The sequence below is a fragment of the Heloderma suspectum genome, chromosome 5 (genome assembly GCF_057233095.1).
Source record: "Heloderma suspectum isolate Gila_16-S chromosome 5, 16-S_ref, whole genome shotgun sequence".
NCBI lineage: Eukaryota > Metazoa > Chordata > Lepidosauria > Squamata > Helodermatidae > Heloderma > Heloderma suspectum.
The window spans coordinates 128,163,108-128,182,567 of record NC_139462.1 but is presented as its reverse complement, the minus strand read 5'-3'; the positions used below and the strand labels follow the sequence as shown (position 1 = coordinate 128,182,567).

Genomic DNA, 19,460 nt, shown 5'->3' with positions numbered 1-19,460 from the left:
ATTTATTTTTAGGTATTCATTTACGCTACCATTTGCCAGAGTCTGAGGGTAATCACCCAAAGGCATCTAAAAGGTATCCAAAGAAAAAACACTTCGGGTGCTTCCAGACGAGGCTTTTACTGTGCACTCACCCGGTTTCATTCCCCGACTTTTATGGGAGATTCCGACGACAACTTCTTCTACTCCCATGTTTTCCCACCACTTCTTTCATCTTTTTCTTACCAGAAAAAATAATATTAAGGGGGAAAAGAATAGCCGTACATTCACTTTTGACTGGTAGCACCAGGAGACCTCTGTCTGGAAGCACTTCCAGAATCTCAAAAAAAGGCGAGGTGACTTCCCAAACAAAGCAGCTGCAAAAATAGGTGAAAGGCGCACAAGAGTTTGGCTCACCGGGTTCTCGCTGGCAGTGGCCGCTCCATATCCAGATGGCTCACCAGGGGCCCAGTTCACGTACTTGACAGGTTCAGGATCCACCCACTGGAACTCCTTCTTAGCATCATGGAGGCCAATCCACAGGTCAAAAGTCATGCTTGGGAGAAGAGTGGTGATAAAAGCTGTAGGGTGGAAGCACGAGAATGGAAAGTACTTGGCACATTATTGGAGAAAGGCAGGCAGGAAGTCTTGTTTTTATAAATGGGACGAGGAGCTGTGAAGCTGAATTCCAGTTTTCCCATGAAGTTTCCCATCTCCCACTATGAGTATGTCAAAAGGGGATGGGGCTGGTGGTTAGTTTTTCAACACAGAGGTGCCAGGACTTGAGCCTGTCTCTTGCCCTCTCATGGCCTGGCCTCAGAGTTGTGGAGGCAGACTTTAGTTGTGCAAGAGGTGAGGGCTAAGCATTCTGCACATTCTCAGACATGCTATCCTTTCTTCAAATATTCCTGAACTGAGTGCTAGAAGAGAAGAACAGTCCTGCTGGATGGACCCAATTATCCGTTCTAGTCCAGCATTCAAAGCATTTCTGGAGATGAGACAGACGGGCCTGCCAGTGGCTACTGGCCATGATGATCAGAAACAGCCCCAATGGTGGGGCAGGGGGAGGGAGGGAGAGAATGGGAGGAAGGAAGAGAGAGACAGAGGTAGAGATGATCTCTGGCTACCAAATACTGATGCTTTAATAGAGGACAGATTTTACCAACTTGCCCTGCTTGCAAACTCCCCTCTGGCATCTGACTTTCTGAAGACAGAATTGCGAGCTACACAGACGATTGCACTTACTCAGGATGGTAACTCTTGTGTCAGCCAGGGAACTTGATGTTTCAAATAAAATTAAAACATTGCCATAAAAAATGAACAGTTTTTGTTTTTGTGGTTATGAAAATCATGTTGGACTCCCCACCCCAATTCACACACAGTTTTTCCTCCATCAGAAAAGGCTGCTTGTACCCCACATTGGTATTAGCCGTTTCTACCAGGACAAGGTTTTCCTTGGCTTAGGGAACACTCCTGCCTGGACCATAGAATCATAGAATAGTAGGGTTGGAAGGGGCCTACAAGACCATCGAGTCCAACCCCCTGCTCAGTGCAGGAAACCAAAAGTTGTTCAGTTCCCAGAAGCAAGACTAGACAAGGTGTGTGCATATCTGTATGTGAATAAAGGATGCTTGGAGAAGCCTTACCTTGTTCAAGATGGCTGGAGATGGTAGCCAATGTGCCCCCCTGAATCTCACACCTGTGCTTTGCCTCTGGCCACGTCACCAGCTCTTGCCTGGAAATCCTAAAGCACTACGTGATGTACAGTGATGGAGAAAAAGAGGGATGAAATAGGAGCAATTTCCAGCAGGGGGTCTCATTCTTGGTCATTTTATTCATTACTTCATTTTTATCCCACCCTTACTCCAAAAAGCTTGGGACAGCATGCATGACTTCCTCTTCCCACAACAGTCCTATGAAGAAGGTTAGGCTGAGAGAGAGTGTCTCTCCATGTGAACTTTGCTGGGATTGAAGCCCAGGTCTCATCATTTCTCTCCCATCTAGTTCAAGGGCGGACAGATGTTCCCAGCAAGCTGCCCACCATGAATTATGCTGCTCTGCGCCAGGGTCAGCACGCCACATATTTATTCATTTGTTTATTTCATTTCTATACTGCCCAATAGCCAAAGCTCTCTGGGCGATTCAACCCCCCCGCCCCCCACGTACCTTGTTGTTGAAGGCATGCCAGCCTTGGCTGCAGCTGCCAGGAGTCGGCACAGGCAGCGGTGGCAAGGAAGGCCACACTGTAGTGCTGTTGGTGCGCTTGCAGACGTAAGGCAGAGCAGTGAGACACTTCTGGTCACCCCAGTCCTCTGCAGATGAGGAAAAGAGGAGTGTGAGTGTATGCTGCATTTCCTTTGTCTACAGGGTGTGAGACCTGCATTAGCCCTCTTAAGGGAAGAGACACCAGCAGTCACAGTGTGCCCCATTTTGTGATAAAAATTCAGGCACTGGAAAACTCCAAACCTGGGTATGGGGGTGGTTCGATTCCCATGCTGTTAAAGCCCTAAATTCCTTACACACACACACACACACACACACACACACACACACATTTGAAAATGCAGATTCTCCACTGACCACAGAGACTGCGAAGGGGCACAAGGAAGAAAGTCGTCTCCAATTTATTTATGAAGGTCAGGCAAGTATATTCATGCCTACTGCTCACCTCGGCTGGCTGTCATGTACACACACTTCCTGTCCTTGCTGATAGGCCGTGGCTTGCCGGGTGCCCATGAGATGAAGTTCAAGAGGGAACTGTCAGACCACCTGGAGAAGGTAAATGGCATATAGGAAGAGTTCCACCTTTTGGGCACACATAGGAATCCAGAAGACAATTTTTTTTTTTCTGGGGCAGTAGCATTGACAGTTAATGACAGAAAGACTCACCGAAATCGTCCATCATTCTCATAGGTGTTGAGTCCAATCCACCAGTGCTGCTCCTGGCCCCTTGAGAACTGGCCAAATTGAAAGATTGCACACACGTTTGCATCAGAGATGCCATGGGAGAGAACAAAATGAAGACTGACTCTTCTTCCAAAGGGACCAAGAAGAACCAGCTAATCTTGATCTTCAGACTGCCTCCCATAAGCAGAAGCTGCCACCCTAGGCCCTTTGTCTTCCCAACCCCACTTTTTGCCCCAGTCACAAAGACACTTCTATACTTGACTCACTCTGGAAAAGTTCTTGAGATACCAGCAGATGATTGCCTGCATTTTCTTCTGCAATCATAAGGTCTCAAATCTTGCTGAGCTTTTATTGTTAATTCACAGCTACAGCTATGTTGTCATGTACCAAAGACATACTTGCCTGGAACTCTACACATGCCACCTTGAATTTTATTGAGGAAAGGCAGAAATAAAAATGTACTTAGGTAATTAGTCCTGCAAAATGTACACAACACTGCCTGTACCTCCCTAAGTATGTCTACAGTTCCCACATGGCTTATGCATAGATGTGTATATGTGAACATACTGAACTTAGGGAGCTGCTTTATACTGAGATTTTTCCATTTAGCCCAATACTCCCTCTATGATGTAGAAAACGTATGACTGGATCTCCTGATACGACTATGGCTGTTGGCAGTTGAGCCATGAAAAACTGAAGGTGTTAACTGAAGGAAAGTCGGGGAGGAAAACATAGGGAAAGAGGTGGAATTGGCCTGATTATACAGGGCATACAGCTTTCAGTGTCCTGAATGTGAGCATTCTGGTTGAGTGTATGAACCCATGAGGTCGAAAACATTCCACACTATATAGCAATACGTTCTCCTTGCCACGTGATGCAGTGGGCCTCAATCCTGAATCCTTTATACCATTATAGCACAGCGGGGGAAGGCTTTGGAAATAGGGCTGGGGGAAAGGTGTCTTCTGTGAGCCACAAGCAGCAGTATAAAGCTCCTTTCCAGGCTGGCTGAAGCCCTGAACGTGACCATTTATGTGCAAGGCTGGGATAGACTGCAACATTTTTGTTGCAGAGCCCTACTTGTATAGATACTGCAATTAAGAAATCATCAATTATTCCTCTTCAGGCTTATCCCAATTCTCAGTATACCCACAAAACCTGTGAACCCCCTCAAGAAGACTTCAGGAAGAAGGCAGCTTAAGGTAGAATATAACTGCAGTTGTGATTTTGGTCCCTTTGTCCAGACCTCAACACTCCCTTCCTGCCCTAGAATCCCTTCCACAACTGGGTGCAATTTTAGCTGCTTTTCTTTTACAATGGGTTTACCTCTGCACACGTCATTGTCAAAAGCAACCTTGATCTACTCTAGGCAGCTACCTACCTTCTTCAGGTTTTGGCCCAGGAAGCCCAGCTCAGCTTGGCTGTGAACGGACGTCAGCTCAGCATGGAACCAAGTGCAGATCCGCTGAGCCTGCACCCAGGTGGAATGGTGGTCAAAGAACTTGTATTCAGCATCCTGGTACTTCACCCACTCATTGCTTCCTGTGGAGAAAGGGGAAGTGTGAGGAGACGCTGCTGTGACTTTGAAGAGACACTGCTGTGACTTGGAGCTGGATCAGTTGTCTCTTAACCCATCACAAGAGCAATCTCTTGTTTCATGCAGCCAGTTCCCATCTAAACCTTTGGCTCTCCAGAGGGAAGAGTTACAGGTCCGGAACTGCGGCTGCAGACACCTAGTCAGGCTAAAGCAGGGGGTGCAGGGCCTAATCCAGTCCATGGGGCACCCCAGTCCAGCCCACATTGCCTCTCAGGGTTCCCCCAGGGGCAGGACTGAAGGCCTTCGCCCCATCCCCTGGAGGAATCCCCCCAGAGGGCGCCCCCCTGCTGCCATCTGTGATCGGAGGCAACAGCAGGGGTGGGGGCAGCTGGCATCAAGACTCACCTATGGCAGGGAGAGCGGCTGCTCTTCCCTGTGCAGGCGAGTCCCACTGCCCCAGCCCTGCTGCTCTGTCCAATCTCATAGCAGAGAGAGCAGTGGGGATGTGGGGCAGCCTGGGCCCCTTTCTCTGTGTGGGGGGAGGCACCATTCCATGCCTCCTTCCAGCACAAAGAATAAAGAAAAGAGGTGGTGACGTCAGGGACTGGGCCACCATCATCCGGCCCCCAGAGGGCCTGATGGGGGGCAATCTGGTCCCCAGCCCTAAGGAGCGCTGCACCCCGACCCAAAGCTTGATCAAACTGATGTTCATCCCTTGGTATGGATTCTAAGCCAATATGGTCATGTTTATTAATGTAACGCAGGGATGTTGCTTTCTAGATTATGTTGGACTACAATTGCCATCACCCCTTACCATTGGCTATGCTGGCTGTGGCTGATGGGGGTTAGAGCCCAACAATATCTGGAGGGCCACAGGTTCCCCACCCCTCATGCAACAAATGTCATCTTGGGTCACATTAAGAGGCCATATAGTGCCACGAACTGTCTTCTGCCAGCAATGTGATCCAGGGAAAACTCACAGGCATAACAGGAGATGCCCTCCACTGTCGCTCATTCCCCGCACCTGGTGATCAGAGGTCTCCTGCTTCTTAAGACAGACGTTCCGACCCTGGCTCTTTCATGGCTAAGACCCACTGGAAATTGGGACCTCCATAAACTTATCCAAACCTCTAAAAATGCCTTTATGTGAAATCCCTGTTTTTGGCTGACAGGGATCCTTTCTGTTCTGGTAGTTTCCCGCTTTTGACAGGGTGCCTGCACTGTATTGGCCCTCCTGGCTTGTCATAACTGGAAGTTATTGACACAGTCTTCCAATTTTCCTGTTCTGCCTTGCCTACAGCGGTGTGCTGCATTGCCTCTTCTCAGTAAGTGTTAATTTATTAAAGTTCTTGGTTTTGCATTCTCTGTGTGGTCTTCTCTTCATGCTTCACTTCACTGCCCATGGGGGAAAATATAACTTTATTTTCCAAGAACATATGCCACACTCCCAGCTGCATACTGCAACGCCAGACTAAGAGCGTGGGATTCTGCCACATTATATGCACCTGTGCCTAGACACTAGCAACAGCACTGCACCTAACCTTGACAACAGCACCATGTTAGATCTCCTAAAGCATGTTGTAAACAGCATGGGCAAATAGAGACGGGAAGTTGACACTTCTTTTCCACTAGCTTGTATACTCCAAAACAAATGTGTGCAAGCTAGAGGAAAAGAAGCGTCAGCAAGGCAAGGAGTAGAGGGTGGGGGTGGAGAAAGAGAGCTCGCTGTGCAAAGAAGTTTTATGGAGGGGGATGGGAATATATCCACTCACCTTGGATGGTCGTCTCTGTCTCTTTCACATCAGTGCCTATTAAACAACACCACAGGATCAGCAAGACAGCAAGGGAGGCGGGCCACACATGGCCCAGAATTTATTTCAGCTCTTGATTCAGGAAGGAAGGGTCCTTCAGAAATAGTGAGATATTCCCCTAACCCACCTTCCTCAACTTGGCACCCTTGAACTACAACTCCCATCATCCTCAACCAGCATGGCCAGTGGCCTTGGTAGTGGTGGGAGTTATGGCCCAACACATCTGGAATGCACCTGGTTGAGGAAGGATGTCCAATCCGATCTGCATTCTGATCCATGCTCATCATGGAGAAGGAGTAAACAGGTTGCCCTGCTTCTGAGGCGTGCAAGTGTCCTACTTTACAGAGGACAGTCCTCTGTTTAAAGGCCTGCCAGAGGACAGTTCTATACCGGAAAGCATCCCCTGTTTGAAGGGCTATCCAGGCACATTCCAGCTGAAAACTAAAGAACCCTAGGAATGGAGAGCAGGGGCCTTAAAGTTGCCCATCAGCAGTAAACACCTGGACAGGAAACCCAGCAGGCACACCTGGTCACAATCTTCCCCACTATGTGAGATGTACTGCATTTCTATTTCAGTTATAGCCACCATTTTCTAAAAGTGCCTCTATACATATACATTAGCATATACACATTTCATGTGAATTTGTGTCTTCTTTTGTTCTCTGTTCTAGGTACCAGCACAAAATGGCAGCTATGGGAGGCATGGCAAAGGACAAGAAACCTGCCCAAAAGACTGAGTACAAGGCAGAGGTGGGGTCTGAGCCCCAACACACTAAACAGAAGCACCAATAGAACCCTATTTCAAGCATTCCCAGCTGCCAGTGAGAAACTGTTTTTTAAAAAAATATACAGTGGGAACAGGGCCCCTTGGCGGGGGCCAAGAAAGGTGTCCAGGAGCTCATTAGTGCCCACGGAGCACCATCTTGCCTACCCCTGGTTTGAAGTATTCATATCCTGCCCTTCCACTTCATTTGTAGGGTTAAAAATAATAAAATCCACAGAAATTAAACCATTAATAACAGCAAAAATAAACAGTATTAAAAACAAACACCACAGGTGCAGCAGATAAAAGCGATCCAATCAACAAGGCAGTCAGCCACAAAAGAATCCTCAATCTGGCAGGTTAAAGAGTGCTAAGATTAGCTCACATTAAAGCACACGGCCATAACCATAGAAATACAGAGCTGAAAAAGACCTCCGAGGCCATGATGTCCAGGTGGGGGTCTCCCCAGCTGCTGACATCAGAAAGAAATGCGCCCTTTTCCCCCACTAATGGACATGCTTTGGTTGGCTGAATATTTCCTCAGGAATCTTCCTTCAAACTTCATTTCAAGATATGTCAAAATGAAAAAAAGAAATAGCACAGTTACTTATTGTGACAAAATAGCTTAAGAACAAGGGGCAAAACCCAAAGGCAGATGGAAATGACATGAAAACTGCAAAACACATCCAAATTCCAGTTTCCGTACATTGTGCTCTCAAGTTTCCACTGCTCCACTCGCTCTCCTCCCTCACCGCCAGTCCCAGTCACCTTTGGGCAATTTGCAGATCCAGTCCAGCTGAGCCTCACACTGAAGAGGCATCCACTGCAAGGAGGCCAAGTCCAGTGCCACACAGGTGCGGATGTCATCATCGTCATGGCTACTGCGGTCAAAGTTGTGGTACGAAAACTGAAGGCCAAAGAAAGGTGTGGGGCATGTTAGTCCCTCAGGCTCCTGTTTAGGCAGCCAAAGCTTCAGGTCAGGCCCAGCTCCAGGATTTGAGGGGTGGAGCAAGAAGACTGCTCTTGGTCCCCCCCCACACACACTGTTTGCTTGAGGGCAAGCACTCTGTCCAGGCACAGTGATGGCATTCCTGAGCCACACATGCAGATGTGCTGCTATGACTACCACAGCCACCATGGCAGGCTGGCTGCTTGCTTACCTCAGGGCAGCTGGCAGAGACCAGAGGGCAGCCCTGGGTAGAGCTGTGAGCTGCATGGAGCGTGCACAGCCAAACTCCCTGGCCCCGCCCTCTTGGTTATGCTGGCCCTGCCCAAGACATGCACATGTCAGGGCGGGGCTGACAAAACTAAGCCAGCGGTGCTGGGGAGTTCGGGTGCGGAGCCCAGTGCTCCGAGCAGCACTGATCCAGGGCTGCGCCAGCCCCGTCCTCAGCAGAGGCGGGAAGTCCGCCTTGCAGCAAGGACAGGAGGAGGAGCCCAGCGCCAGTGCTGATCTGAGTTCCATGCTGCACACCCAGGAATTCCACAGTCCCACCATCTCAGCTGTGCAGGCCTTACCCCAGGGGTATTTGCACACACTTAGATATTTTGCTTAGCTATTCTGCAGCAGAAAAACCTTGCTCAAAAACACATATAAGCATGCAAACTCTCTTCCCAATTAATTGCCCTTTTAATAAGGGGCCTGGATGAGCCAATCCACCACTCACCCCAAGCCCATCACTCCATCGCCAGCTCCTCTCAACTCCAGGGTCCCGACGATTCAAGCCAATCCAGAACCAGTGCTGCTCATGGATTTCAGGCTCTGATTCCCTAGAGGGTACCAAAAAAGCAAAATGATCAGGTGAGATAAAGACACCCTCAGGATGAAAGAATGAAGGAGCTCATATATGTTTACTTTTTTAGCCCTGGTGCTCCAGTTGTGGTGGCCCAGCAAGATACCAGTATCTCGGTCAGCAACAGGCTAAAGTAGATTGGGCTGAGGTTTCAGAACCTCAGGAGCACAGTCATGGCCCTGTTCAAGTTGCCTCCACTTAACAAATATCAAAGAGGGGAATGCTGATCAACTTGTCGACTTGTGGGGTTTACTTTTATTTTTAGCAAAAAGCGAGCATGCGAAAACCTCTACTCCTCGCAGGAAACAGACAGGCTTCTTCTTAAGCCAGCAGGGATTTTTGCCACAGCAGAGCCCTCTCATACTTTCCCCACTCTCTTCCCCATTAAGAAGTGCCAGATAACATTTTTATTCTCCAGAAGATTTTAGAGAAGCCAGGACCTTTCTTTTCATCTTCCATTTCCCTTTCAAAAGGGATATAAGCACCATCTAGGAGACAAGGGAGGAAGAGGGAACTCTATATATATATATAAAAAAAAAGCAGCCAGGGAAGGCAGCCCGGACATCGAACAGAGGCAGGTGGGCCAACTTACCATCTTATTGGCCCTGCCTGGGATGGCGTTGCTGCCAGAGAGAAGCCACTCCCCTGGCTGGAGCTGAAGAGGGGGAAAAATTTTCCCTGGGCTATTTACAGCTGAGTCGAGCCGGCTGGGCCCAAGTTCCTGGGAAGACTCTTATCTGCCCAGCTCTGACGCAGGGTGGCAGCACCCCGGCGGGAGCAATGCTGAAGGCAGGGTCATCCCTTTGGAGGGAGAGGCTTCAGGAGAGACGCAAGGGAAAGGGCCACGCCCCTAACACTGGGTTGACTGGTTTTGCAGTTTCTATGTGCGGGGGTTGATTGATGGTTTTTTGCTTAGGTTCCTGTTATATGCCTGGGAGCAAGGATATATGGCCAAGTCAGGGCACTTGAGGGGGCCCGAAGTAGTGTGGTTATGAGTCAAGGGAGATATGGTGTTGGGAGGAGGGCTAGCCATGGCTGTGCCGTGTTCGGGCCCTCCCCTAGCTGGAGGCATGGTGGTTGCCCTATCAGCCTGCCGTTGGGTCTCCAGATGCTGCTTTTAAATGCCAGATCAGTTCAAAATAAGACCTCCCTCATCCATTATTTAATAGTGGATGAGGCGGCTGATCTGGCATGTATAACCGAGACCTGGGTGGGTGAGCAGGGAGGAGTCGGTGTCCCCCAGCTCTTCCCACTGGGGCACTTGGTTCAGCATCAGGGAAGGCCTGAGGGCCAGGGAGGGGCAGTTGCTGTGGTCCATAGGCATTCCCTCTCCCTCTGCAGGCCCCCTGTCCCTGTGACTACTGGTCTGGAGCATTTGCACCTTGTATTGGGCCAGTGGGACAGATTGGGGACTGTGCTGGTGTACAGCCCATCTGACTGCTCAACAGATTCCCTATCTGAGCTGACGGAGGTGGTCTTGGGTGCACTGTTGCGATCCCCCAGACTTGTCTGGGGCGCTTTGTCTGGGGCGGCTCAGGATTTAATGGACTCCATGATGACCACGGGACTGTCCCAACTTGCCACCGGCCCGATGCATATAGCAGGGCATACTCTAGACCTGGCTTTCGCAACTTTGCATCAGTCCCCTTGTCATGGTCAGATCATTACCTGCTGAGGTTTAGACTTACAGCAGCTCTGCAAGGGTGGGGGACCTATTAAAATGGTCTGCCCCTGGAGGCTAATGGATCTGGATGGTTTCCAGAGGACTCTGGAAGGTTCTTGGCTGATATGGTGGGTTCTCCTGTCGAAACCCTGGTTGATCTGTGGAATGCAGAAATGACCCAGGTGGTTGACATGATTGCTCCTGAGCGCCCTCTCCTGAGTAGAGTTCGAACTGCTCCATGGTTTACCCCAGAGGTGAGAACGACAAAACAAAATAGGAGATGGCTGGAGTACAGATGGAGAAGAACTCCTAGTGGATGCAATCGAATGCTGGCATGTGCCTACGGTAAAGTATATTCAGGGGCAGTGAGGGCAGCAAAAGAACATCATCTTCCTGCCTCTATTGCAACTTCTATCTGCTGTGCAGTGGAGCTGTTCAGAGTCATCCGGGGGCTATTACTTGCTGGCCCTAAGGACACTGTAGACCCCCCTGAGGCCTGCTGTAATGCATTTGCTAGACACTTCCATGATAAGATCTCTTGCATCTGCCAGGACTTGACTCCAATGTTATAGCAGGTGAATCTGGTGAAATATCCAGAGCACAGCCTTGTCCTGTTCTCCTGGATGAGTTTCAGTTGGTACAGCTTGAAGATGTTGACAAGGTGCTTGGACAGGTTTGTGCAACCACTTCAGTACTGGATTCTTGCCCCTCTTGGCTGATAAAAACTGGCAGGGAAGAACAGCTGGCTGGGCCAGGGAGGTGATTAATGCCTCTTTGCGAGAGCGGGTGGTCCCGGGCCGCCTCAAAGAGGCTGTAGTGAGACTACTCCTGAAGAAACCCCCCCTGGACCTGGAAAATCTTAGTAATTTTAGGCCAGTGGCAAATGTTCCTTTCCTGGGCAAGGTGCTTGAGCAGGTGGTTGCCAACCAGCTCCAGACACTCTTGGATGAAACCGATTATCTAGATCCATTTCAGTTGGAGTTCAGGCTGGGTTTTGGTATGGAAACAGCCTTGGTTGCCCGGTATGATGACCTATGTCAGGAGAGAGACAGGGGGAGTGTCACCTTGTTGATTCTCCTTGATCTCTCAGTGGCTTTTAATACCATTGACCATGGTATCCTTCTGGGACGACTGTCTAAGCTGGGAGTGGGAGGCACTGCATTGCAGTGGTTTCGCTCCTACTTGGATGGTTGGCTCCAGAAGGTGGTGCTTGGGCCTCTGGATTCTCCAGCATGGGGTTCTACAGGGGTCAGTTTTGTCCCCCATGTAACATCTACATAAAACTGTTGAGTGTGGTCATCCGGAGTTTTGGAGTGCGTTGTTATCAGTATGCTGATGACACACAGCTCTATTTCTCCTATACATCTTCTTCAGGTGAGGCTGTGGATGTGCTAAATCATTGCCTGGCTGCAACAATGAACTGGATGAGGGCTAATAAACTGAAACTTAGTCCAGACAAGATTGCGATGCTGTTGGTGGGTGGTTCTTCTGGAGGGTGCTCAACCTGTTCTGGATGGGGTTGCACTCCCCCTGAAGGAGAATGTTTGTAGCTTGGGGGTTCTCCTTGAGCCGTCTTTGTCATTTGAGGCTCAGGTGGCCTCAGTGGCATGGAGTGCCTGCTATCAACTTCAGTTGGTGGCCCAGCTACGCCCCTATCTGGACAGGGATAACCTGGCTTCAGTTGTCTATGCTCTGGTAGTCTCCAAGTTAGATTACTGCAATGCATTCTATGTGGGGCTGCCTTTGACAACGGTTCAGAAGCTGCAGCTCATGCAAAATGTAGTGGCCAGATTGATAATGGGGACCAGAAGGTCTGAACATATAAGACCGACTCTGGCCCACTTGCATTGGCTGCCTGAATGTTTCTGAGCCTGATTCAAGGTGCTGGTTGTAACCTTGCATGGCTTGGGACCACAATACCTGACAGAGTGTCTCTCCCAACATGAACCTACCCATTTACTATACTCAACATCTGAGGCCCTACTCCAGCTGCCTGCTCTGAGGGAAGCTCAGAAGACAGCAACAAGGGAGAGGGCCTTCTTCGTAATGGCCCCCAAATTATGGACTGATCTCCCCGATGAGGCCCACCTGGCGCCAACATGGTTATCTTTTTGGCGCCAGATTAAGACCTCTCTCTTCTCCCAGGCATTTGGCAGCATATGATAAGTTGTAATCGATCCTGGAATGGCATATGGTTATGGTTGTTTGCTTTAAGATTGCTTGTTTGAACTTGTTTTAGATATATGTCATTTTGGGTATATTGTCTGTTTGTGTGTGTGTTTTTATGCAAATGGATTTTAATCTCTGTATACTGTATTTTTAATGGCTATTGGGCTGTATAGAAATGTAATAAACAAACAAACAAACAAACAAACCACTGCAGGCACATGACCTGACGCACATTTGCAAGCGCGCCTACATACCCAGGAGCTCGTAGGTATGCATGAGTGCACGTAGACAGACATGCAAATGTGTCACCCAGAAACATACATCTTCTGCTTTGTTACACTTTCCTCACCCGAAAATCTTGTTGAGCATGTTGGCCACAAAATGTTCCTCCTCAAAACTGCCTAGGCTCAAAAGCTGTGCTTTCAGCTCCTGGCAGAACAACTGGGCACTGATCCAGCTTTTCTTTTCCTGCAGCTTCTCATAGTGGAACACCTGTCCAAGAAACAGGGAGAAAGGGGTCATTTCACAAATTGAACCCTGTCTACAGGGGCTGCAGATTCCAAACTATAAGGTGTTATGCACCATCCCTGCAATGCACAGTATTGCACTGATGCCTCCCAGTATAGTGGAAGCTGGACCCTACTAGCAGCACACAGATTGGAAAGATTTCACATAAAGACTTTGCCTGAGGAAAGGCGGGGGTGCGGGGTGGGGTTCCTACACAGTGAAAATACAGCTGTGCTGGCAGATGGCCCTTCCCTTGGAGACTCACCTAAGGCAGGGCCTGACAACTTTTCAAAACCAGCACCAGACTTTTCTCATGCTTTGGTCGGTTTGGGGGATGGGACAGGGGTGGGAACCTTTGGCCCTCCAGATGTTGCTGGATTACAGCTCCCATAATCCCTGACAGTTACCATGCTGGCTTCCAAGAACATCTGGCAGGCTACAGATTCCCCTCCCAGGGGACAGGATAATATGAAATGCAGTTTTTTTTCTTTGTAGGAGGTTTAAATATTGGCTGGCTTTTGGTTTCATTTTCATTTGTATAGGCCATATTAAAAGAAAACGTATGTCAAGACTACAGGCCAGCTCTCCCCCCGTGAAGCTGGGCCTTTCTCCCACGTAGGATGCAACCACCTGCGGGTGGGCTGCCTGTGCGGCTCCTGGTACAATACAGTGAGATGCATTTGACGATAACTGGAATTTGACATAAAAATATGAAATTGTACTAAGGACAATTAATTATGCTGCAGATATACATGCAAGGAGGGTATGAGTGGTCTGTAATAAGCCAAGTGTCAATCTTGACAAATCTCAAGGACCCTCACAGCGCTCCCTTTTAATTCAACATGCCAGCACCTTGGATGCACAGGGTAGGATCCAGGGGTGAGCCCCGCCAGCTCCCAGCGCGCACATGGCTAACTCTGCCAGCAGCAGTGCACACACAGCCCCCACCACCAGTGGCAATGGCATGGTGTTTCTGGGGGCAGCCCCGCAATGACCAGAAACATGCATTCCTGGAAGGTGCAGCTTGTGCCTCTGGTCCTGGGGGGCTTGCCCTTGGAAGTGCTGCGTCGCCTCCACCAGCAGCAGGGGCCGCATGCGCACTGCCGTTGCCAAGGCCAGCCACACGTGCACCCGGAACTGGTGGTGTTCGCCCCCAGCAGCAGGCCACCATCGGATCCTGCCCACATTCACCGTTGTTTAAATGAAACCCTCAAATTAAGTACACACACAGATGGGGGAGGAGTTGCGACAGCACAGAACAATTAATTCCTATGGTGCCTGAAGTGGGAACAGGGTAGCAGGAAACATTCTCCATATTTATTTATATCCTTTATCTCCCAAAACAGAGGAGGGTTAAATAGGTCCCATAATGCCCCCACAAGATACTGAAGCTCCTCATATTAGGGATGTGTGTGTGTGTGTGTGTGTGTGTGTGTGTGAGCGAGACTATCTACACAACACACACACACACACACACGCAAACCCACCATAATCTATGTTGCATGATGAAATTCTTGTAACAAAATTTGAATCTCAAATCAGTTCAAGTTAAAACAAAGCCACCTTGCACAGAGGGCTCTGAGTGAGAACCATGTGGCTGGCCGCCCTCCCACCCTCCCTCCCTCCGTACTCACCTTGTAGCAGTGCCTCAGCTTGGGGTTGGAGTTCCATCCTGGAGGACAAGAGCCAGTGAGGCTGGGTGTGGGGTATGGTGAGGGAAGCTCAGGGTTCACTGGAGTTCCCAAATTCTGCCTGCAGATGTATTTGGCCTTGAACATGGTGCAGTTCTTCACTTCCCACAGGCCCATGGCACTGCCAGTGGCCAAGGCAACACAACCACCTTTGTTATAACCTAAGAAACCAAAGGGAAGGGGGAAATATCGTAGAGGAAGTGCTTAGGCCAAAGAAAATGGTCTCCCTCTGGCTTGGCAAAGCTATTAACTATGTTTACCATGGTTGGAAGTGCTACTTTTTACTTCCTCGTATCAAGGGAAAACTCCCCAAACATATAGCTAAGGTAAAGCCATCATATCCTGGTGCCATCATACCCTGCTTGTGAGTTTTCTGGGGACATCTGGTTGCACAGTGGATGCAGAGTGAATGTGTGCTTGCCCTCCTCAGTGCAGACATGCCTGAATCAACAGTAGCACAACCTTCCTTTAAAACTCACTGTTTCATCTGCAAGTGAATGGGCCACAGTCTCACTACATGTGGGTGCTCCCACCACATCCAGGGGATGCCACCAAGCTGCAATCCCCACCTGTGTCTTCACATTACCTACCCAGCCAGTCGCTTTTGCCATCTCCACACCCACCCACTCCCAGTCTCTCCCTTCACTTCCTCTAGTTCAGAGGCACTTTCTTCAAATATTTGTCCATGTTTCAAATGTTTGCCAGAGAAATTTATTTGAAAGTGGCAAAAATCAACCTTGGATTTTATTCATGAAGGGAAAAAACCAAGACTCATTACAACCACTCTATATGTGATCTGTCTCTATATAGAGAGAACAAAAATGGGGGACCAGGCATATCAAACATCCAAAGATAATTCAGTGCTTATCAGCTTAAACAATGACTGCATATCGTATGTAGTGACAAAGAAAAAAACTGGGTCAATATGGATATCCCAACAAACAGTATAAATGAGATGGGGGTGGGAGGTACCCTTTTAAATTAGTAATGTAAAAATAACAGTGAAATCACAAACCCTTTCCTCCATGCCACAACAGTGGCACAAAGCAAATGACATGGAAAATTAGCACGCTACCCTCACCAGCAATTCCCTTCTTGTGTCACCCTTTCTTTTACAGCAAATATCATTTTAATCATACAGACCATGGGAATCTAAGGGACCTTACAGATTAATGGTGCAACCCTGCTGAGTTTCCGCCTGCTACACAGAAGCTTCCGATCTCAGAAGCTTCTGAGACCCCTGTGCTCTGATGGGCTGCTGCTGGCAGGGTGGGAGGAGCACTGGAGGCCATTTTGCCTCTCCATCCTGGAGTTGCAGAGGGCACAGGATCCAGAGTATCCTGGATTCTCCCCCTTCCTTCCCTCCCCATCCACCAGCACTCCTCCTTTTTCCAGCTTTCTGCAGCAGCTGGGAGGGGGAGGGGTGAAGATCCAAGCAGGGGTTTCCACCTTCAAGCTCTGTCTATGGCCTTGGAGGTGAAAATCCCCAATATCCTATGGCCCCTCAAACAATGTCTAGGGGGCACAGGATTGCGCCCTAAAAAATCTATAGGAACAGCTCCAGATCTGGTACCCAAATCAAAGAACTACGCAGATTAGAAGTAAACTGGTTCCAAATTCATTAAATTATCCATTTTACATCAACTTCCACAGTTAAAGCAATGCTTATATGTCAACTAACACAATATGAAAATTTAATGATACAATCCAACACAAAAGCAAAAGGAATAGTATCCCAGATCAATAATAACAGCAGAGACTTCTTGGAATACTAATAAAATAAAACAAGCCTGGGAACAAGATTTTGATATAACCACAGATCCAAAATAATGGGAATCATCTGGTCAAAAGTGCCCTTAAAATCTACTTCCAGCAACACAAGAGAAAATAGTCTGAAAATAATTCATCATTGATACCTAACCCCACAAAAAATTAAGTTATATTTATTAGGGTGCAATCCTATCAATTCTACCCTCACTGCTTGGAAGCTCCCAAACTTGGAAGCCTCCAAGTTTCCTGTGCTCTGCTGGGCTGAAGGCAGCAGGGTGGGAGGAGCAGTGGAGGCGGTCTTCCCCTCCTCGTCTTCCGAGCACCAGTATTTTCACAAGGAGAAGGGAAGGAGGCTCGAGGAGGCTCAGGATAACTTGTATCTTGGCCTGTCTGGTCTCCCCACTCCCTGTCCACCAGAATTCCCCCCTTTCCCCCTCTCCAAAGTTGAAGTTTCCGACCTTGGAGAAGCAGCTGGCACAGTTCTTTTCCACACTGGATGCAAGGGGGAGGGGTCTGTGGTCAGATCTCCAACCCACACTTCCAAGGTTGGAGCTCTGTCTCCAACCTCGGAGAGATTTTATGAGCCATTTTATGGTCCCTGGGGCACTTGCCCAGAGACCATAGGATTGCTCCCTCCATCAGTTCACCCTAAATGTTGGAGGGACTGTAATGGAAAAGGCACTTACTTCCACATGTGGTGGATTGTGAGCAGGGCCAGACCAAGGCATCTTGCTGTTTGAAGCAGAGCAGCAAATGGAGCCCCCACCCCCCAAATCAAGGTACATAGCATCCAAAGCATTATTTTGGTACATGAAGCAGAAAACTCGATAAGCATCTCTCCCCATCCCTGGCAGTAGAAATACAATAATAACTAAGTAAATAACTAACAATTTGCTGCCCTTTTAGGACACCCCAAATCTCCTGCCTGAAGCAACTGCCTCATGGTGGGGCCAGCCCTGATTGTGAAGTTATAGAACAATTTTGGACAAAGTTAGTGAATCCAACAAGTTTATAAAACAAACAAGAAATCCCTCTCCTACCCTTAGACTGATTTCAATATTTGAATGAAGCGAGAAAAATGTTCTATGCAAAGATAATTAATCCTTTGTGTTGCAGCAAGCGTAGAAATTGTAGCAAGCGTACATCATGAACCTATTATCGAAAAATGGAAACAAAGGTTCTAGACTTTGGCTGTAATGGAAAATGAGTCCATGCCTTTAAAAAAAACTTAGATGGCCTTTATGGTAGCTGGTATAGACTAATAAGGTATTCTAATCATAATAAGGATGTGATGCAACATTCATAATCACTTGAGAAACAACAGAGAGAACTTTTAGGATGAACAGCCCTAACAAACGCTTAATCTGTAAATGTCACAATTGCACACTCTATATGTACCTGAGCTCTAAAGAAAGCAAGAAATATACATCACACCTACTTCTTAGGATGTTTGTATTGTTACTTATAAAAGATTTTTTTTAAAAAAAATTTATGGGAAGATGCTCCAGTCCCTCAATCATTTTGGTTGCCTTTTGCAGCACTATAAATTCCATGTTGAGATGGAGCAACTGAAACTGCACACAGTACTCCAAATGAGGCTGCTCCACAGATTGAATGAAGTCCTGACCTTTTAAACATTTACAATCCTTTTCCTAATAATTCCCAACAAGGAATTTTTCACTGCTGCTGCACACTGAATTGATGTGTTCATTGAGCAACCTACCACAACCCCAAGATCTCTTTCTTGCAGAGTCATTGCTGGTTCAGAGCCCACCAATCTAAACATGAAGTTAGGATCTTCTGCCCAGTGTGCATCACTTTACACTTATTTAAACTGAATTTCATTTGCCATTTTGTTGCACACGTATTGGGTTGAATTCAGATATATACTTAGAGAAGACCCATTTAAAATCAATGGGGCTTCAGTTAATCATAACTAACTTAAGTCTTATTCATTTCAAATGGGTCTGCTGTAACTATGACTGAATCCAAATCCAGCCCATTACGTTTGAAAGATCCTTCTGGAATTCTTCATAGTCTGCTTTGAAGTTCAGCAAACTGAATATTTTGTGTCATCTACAGACTGGGCTACCTCTCTGCACACGCCTCACCTCTGAATGAGGCATGTCCAGGCTCTTGGCATCTGGTACCTGCCACCTTTTGTTTTCCACCACACACACACACACACACACACACGCACGGCTGTCATAGACATCCAAGAAAAGGCCAGCAAAATGCAACCCTTAAATATCAATGTATGATATATTTCTTTGTATGAATGCTCATACATTCCTGTGTAGCTCCAGCTGGCAACCTACTTTCGGTGAAGTCTTTGTGCAGAGCAGGATTTATTTGTTGGGGTTTTTCTTTTTTGAGAAAGAGAGAGAGAGATACAAACAATCAAGCCCTATGCTGCTGATATTATTATTAATAAAAATAAATAATGTATTTGTTAATATTAGCAAACCCTGTGCAAGCTTTATCTGAACTAAAGACATTCATACAACAATATGGGCTATTAGTTGGGTATCAACTGCATATAGGTGAAACAGAAATTTTGAAGATTAATGTGACAGCAAATAAAAAAACAAACAAATAAAGAATAGTTTAATTATAGCTGGAAAGAAAAACCTATATGATTTCTTAGAATAAAAGTAACAAATATGCAGAGTAATTTATATATAACCAACTATTAGCCATTATAAAACGAATGATATTTAACCTTTTCAGTAGAATTTCTGCAGTGAAAATCATACTACTACCAAAGCTAAAAAAAAAGTTATTTCAATTCTTACCAATCCCAGTATCAACTCAATAAATCAATAAGTAACGTATTTTAAAATATATTTAGAACAATAAAATAATTATATTGTTTT

At 47.4% G+C, this 19,460-nt stretch overlaps 1 protein-coding gene across 1 annotated transcript in view; it reads right to left on the bottom strand.

Moving 5' to 3' along the window:
- The window catches only part of MRC2 (mannose receptor C-type 2), a 112,897-nt gene that overhangs the window by 12,733 nt on the left and 80,704 nt on the right, over nt 1-19,460 (bottom strand). The window contains exons 12-22 of the mRNA XM_084857378.1: nt 14,758-14,975; nt 12,966-13,108; nt 8,659-8,761; nt 7,760-7,898; nt 6,190-6,225; nt 4,262-4,422; nt 2,866-2,933; nt 2,645-2,745; nt 2,143-2,288; nt 1,623-1,728; nt 394-557 (exon numbers count right to left, since the gene is read on the bottom strand). Of these exons, the coding sequence (XP_084713504.1) occupies nt 394-557; nt 1,623-1,728; nt 2,143-2,288; nt 2,645-2,745; nt 2,866-2,933; nt 4,262-4,422; nt 6,190-6,225; nt 7,760-7,898; nt 8,659-8,761; nt 12,966-13,108; nt 14,758-14,975 (1,385 nt within the window). The remainder of the gene's footprint in view (nt 1-393; nt 558-1,622; nt 1,729-2,142; nt 2,289-2,644; nt 2,746-2,865; nt 2,934-4,261; nt 4,423-6,189; nt 6,226-7,759; nt 7,899-8,658; nt 8,762-12,965; nt 13,109-14,757; nt 14,976-19,460) is intronic.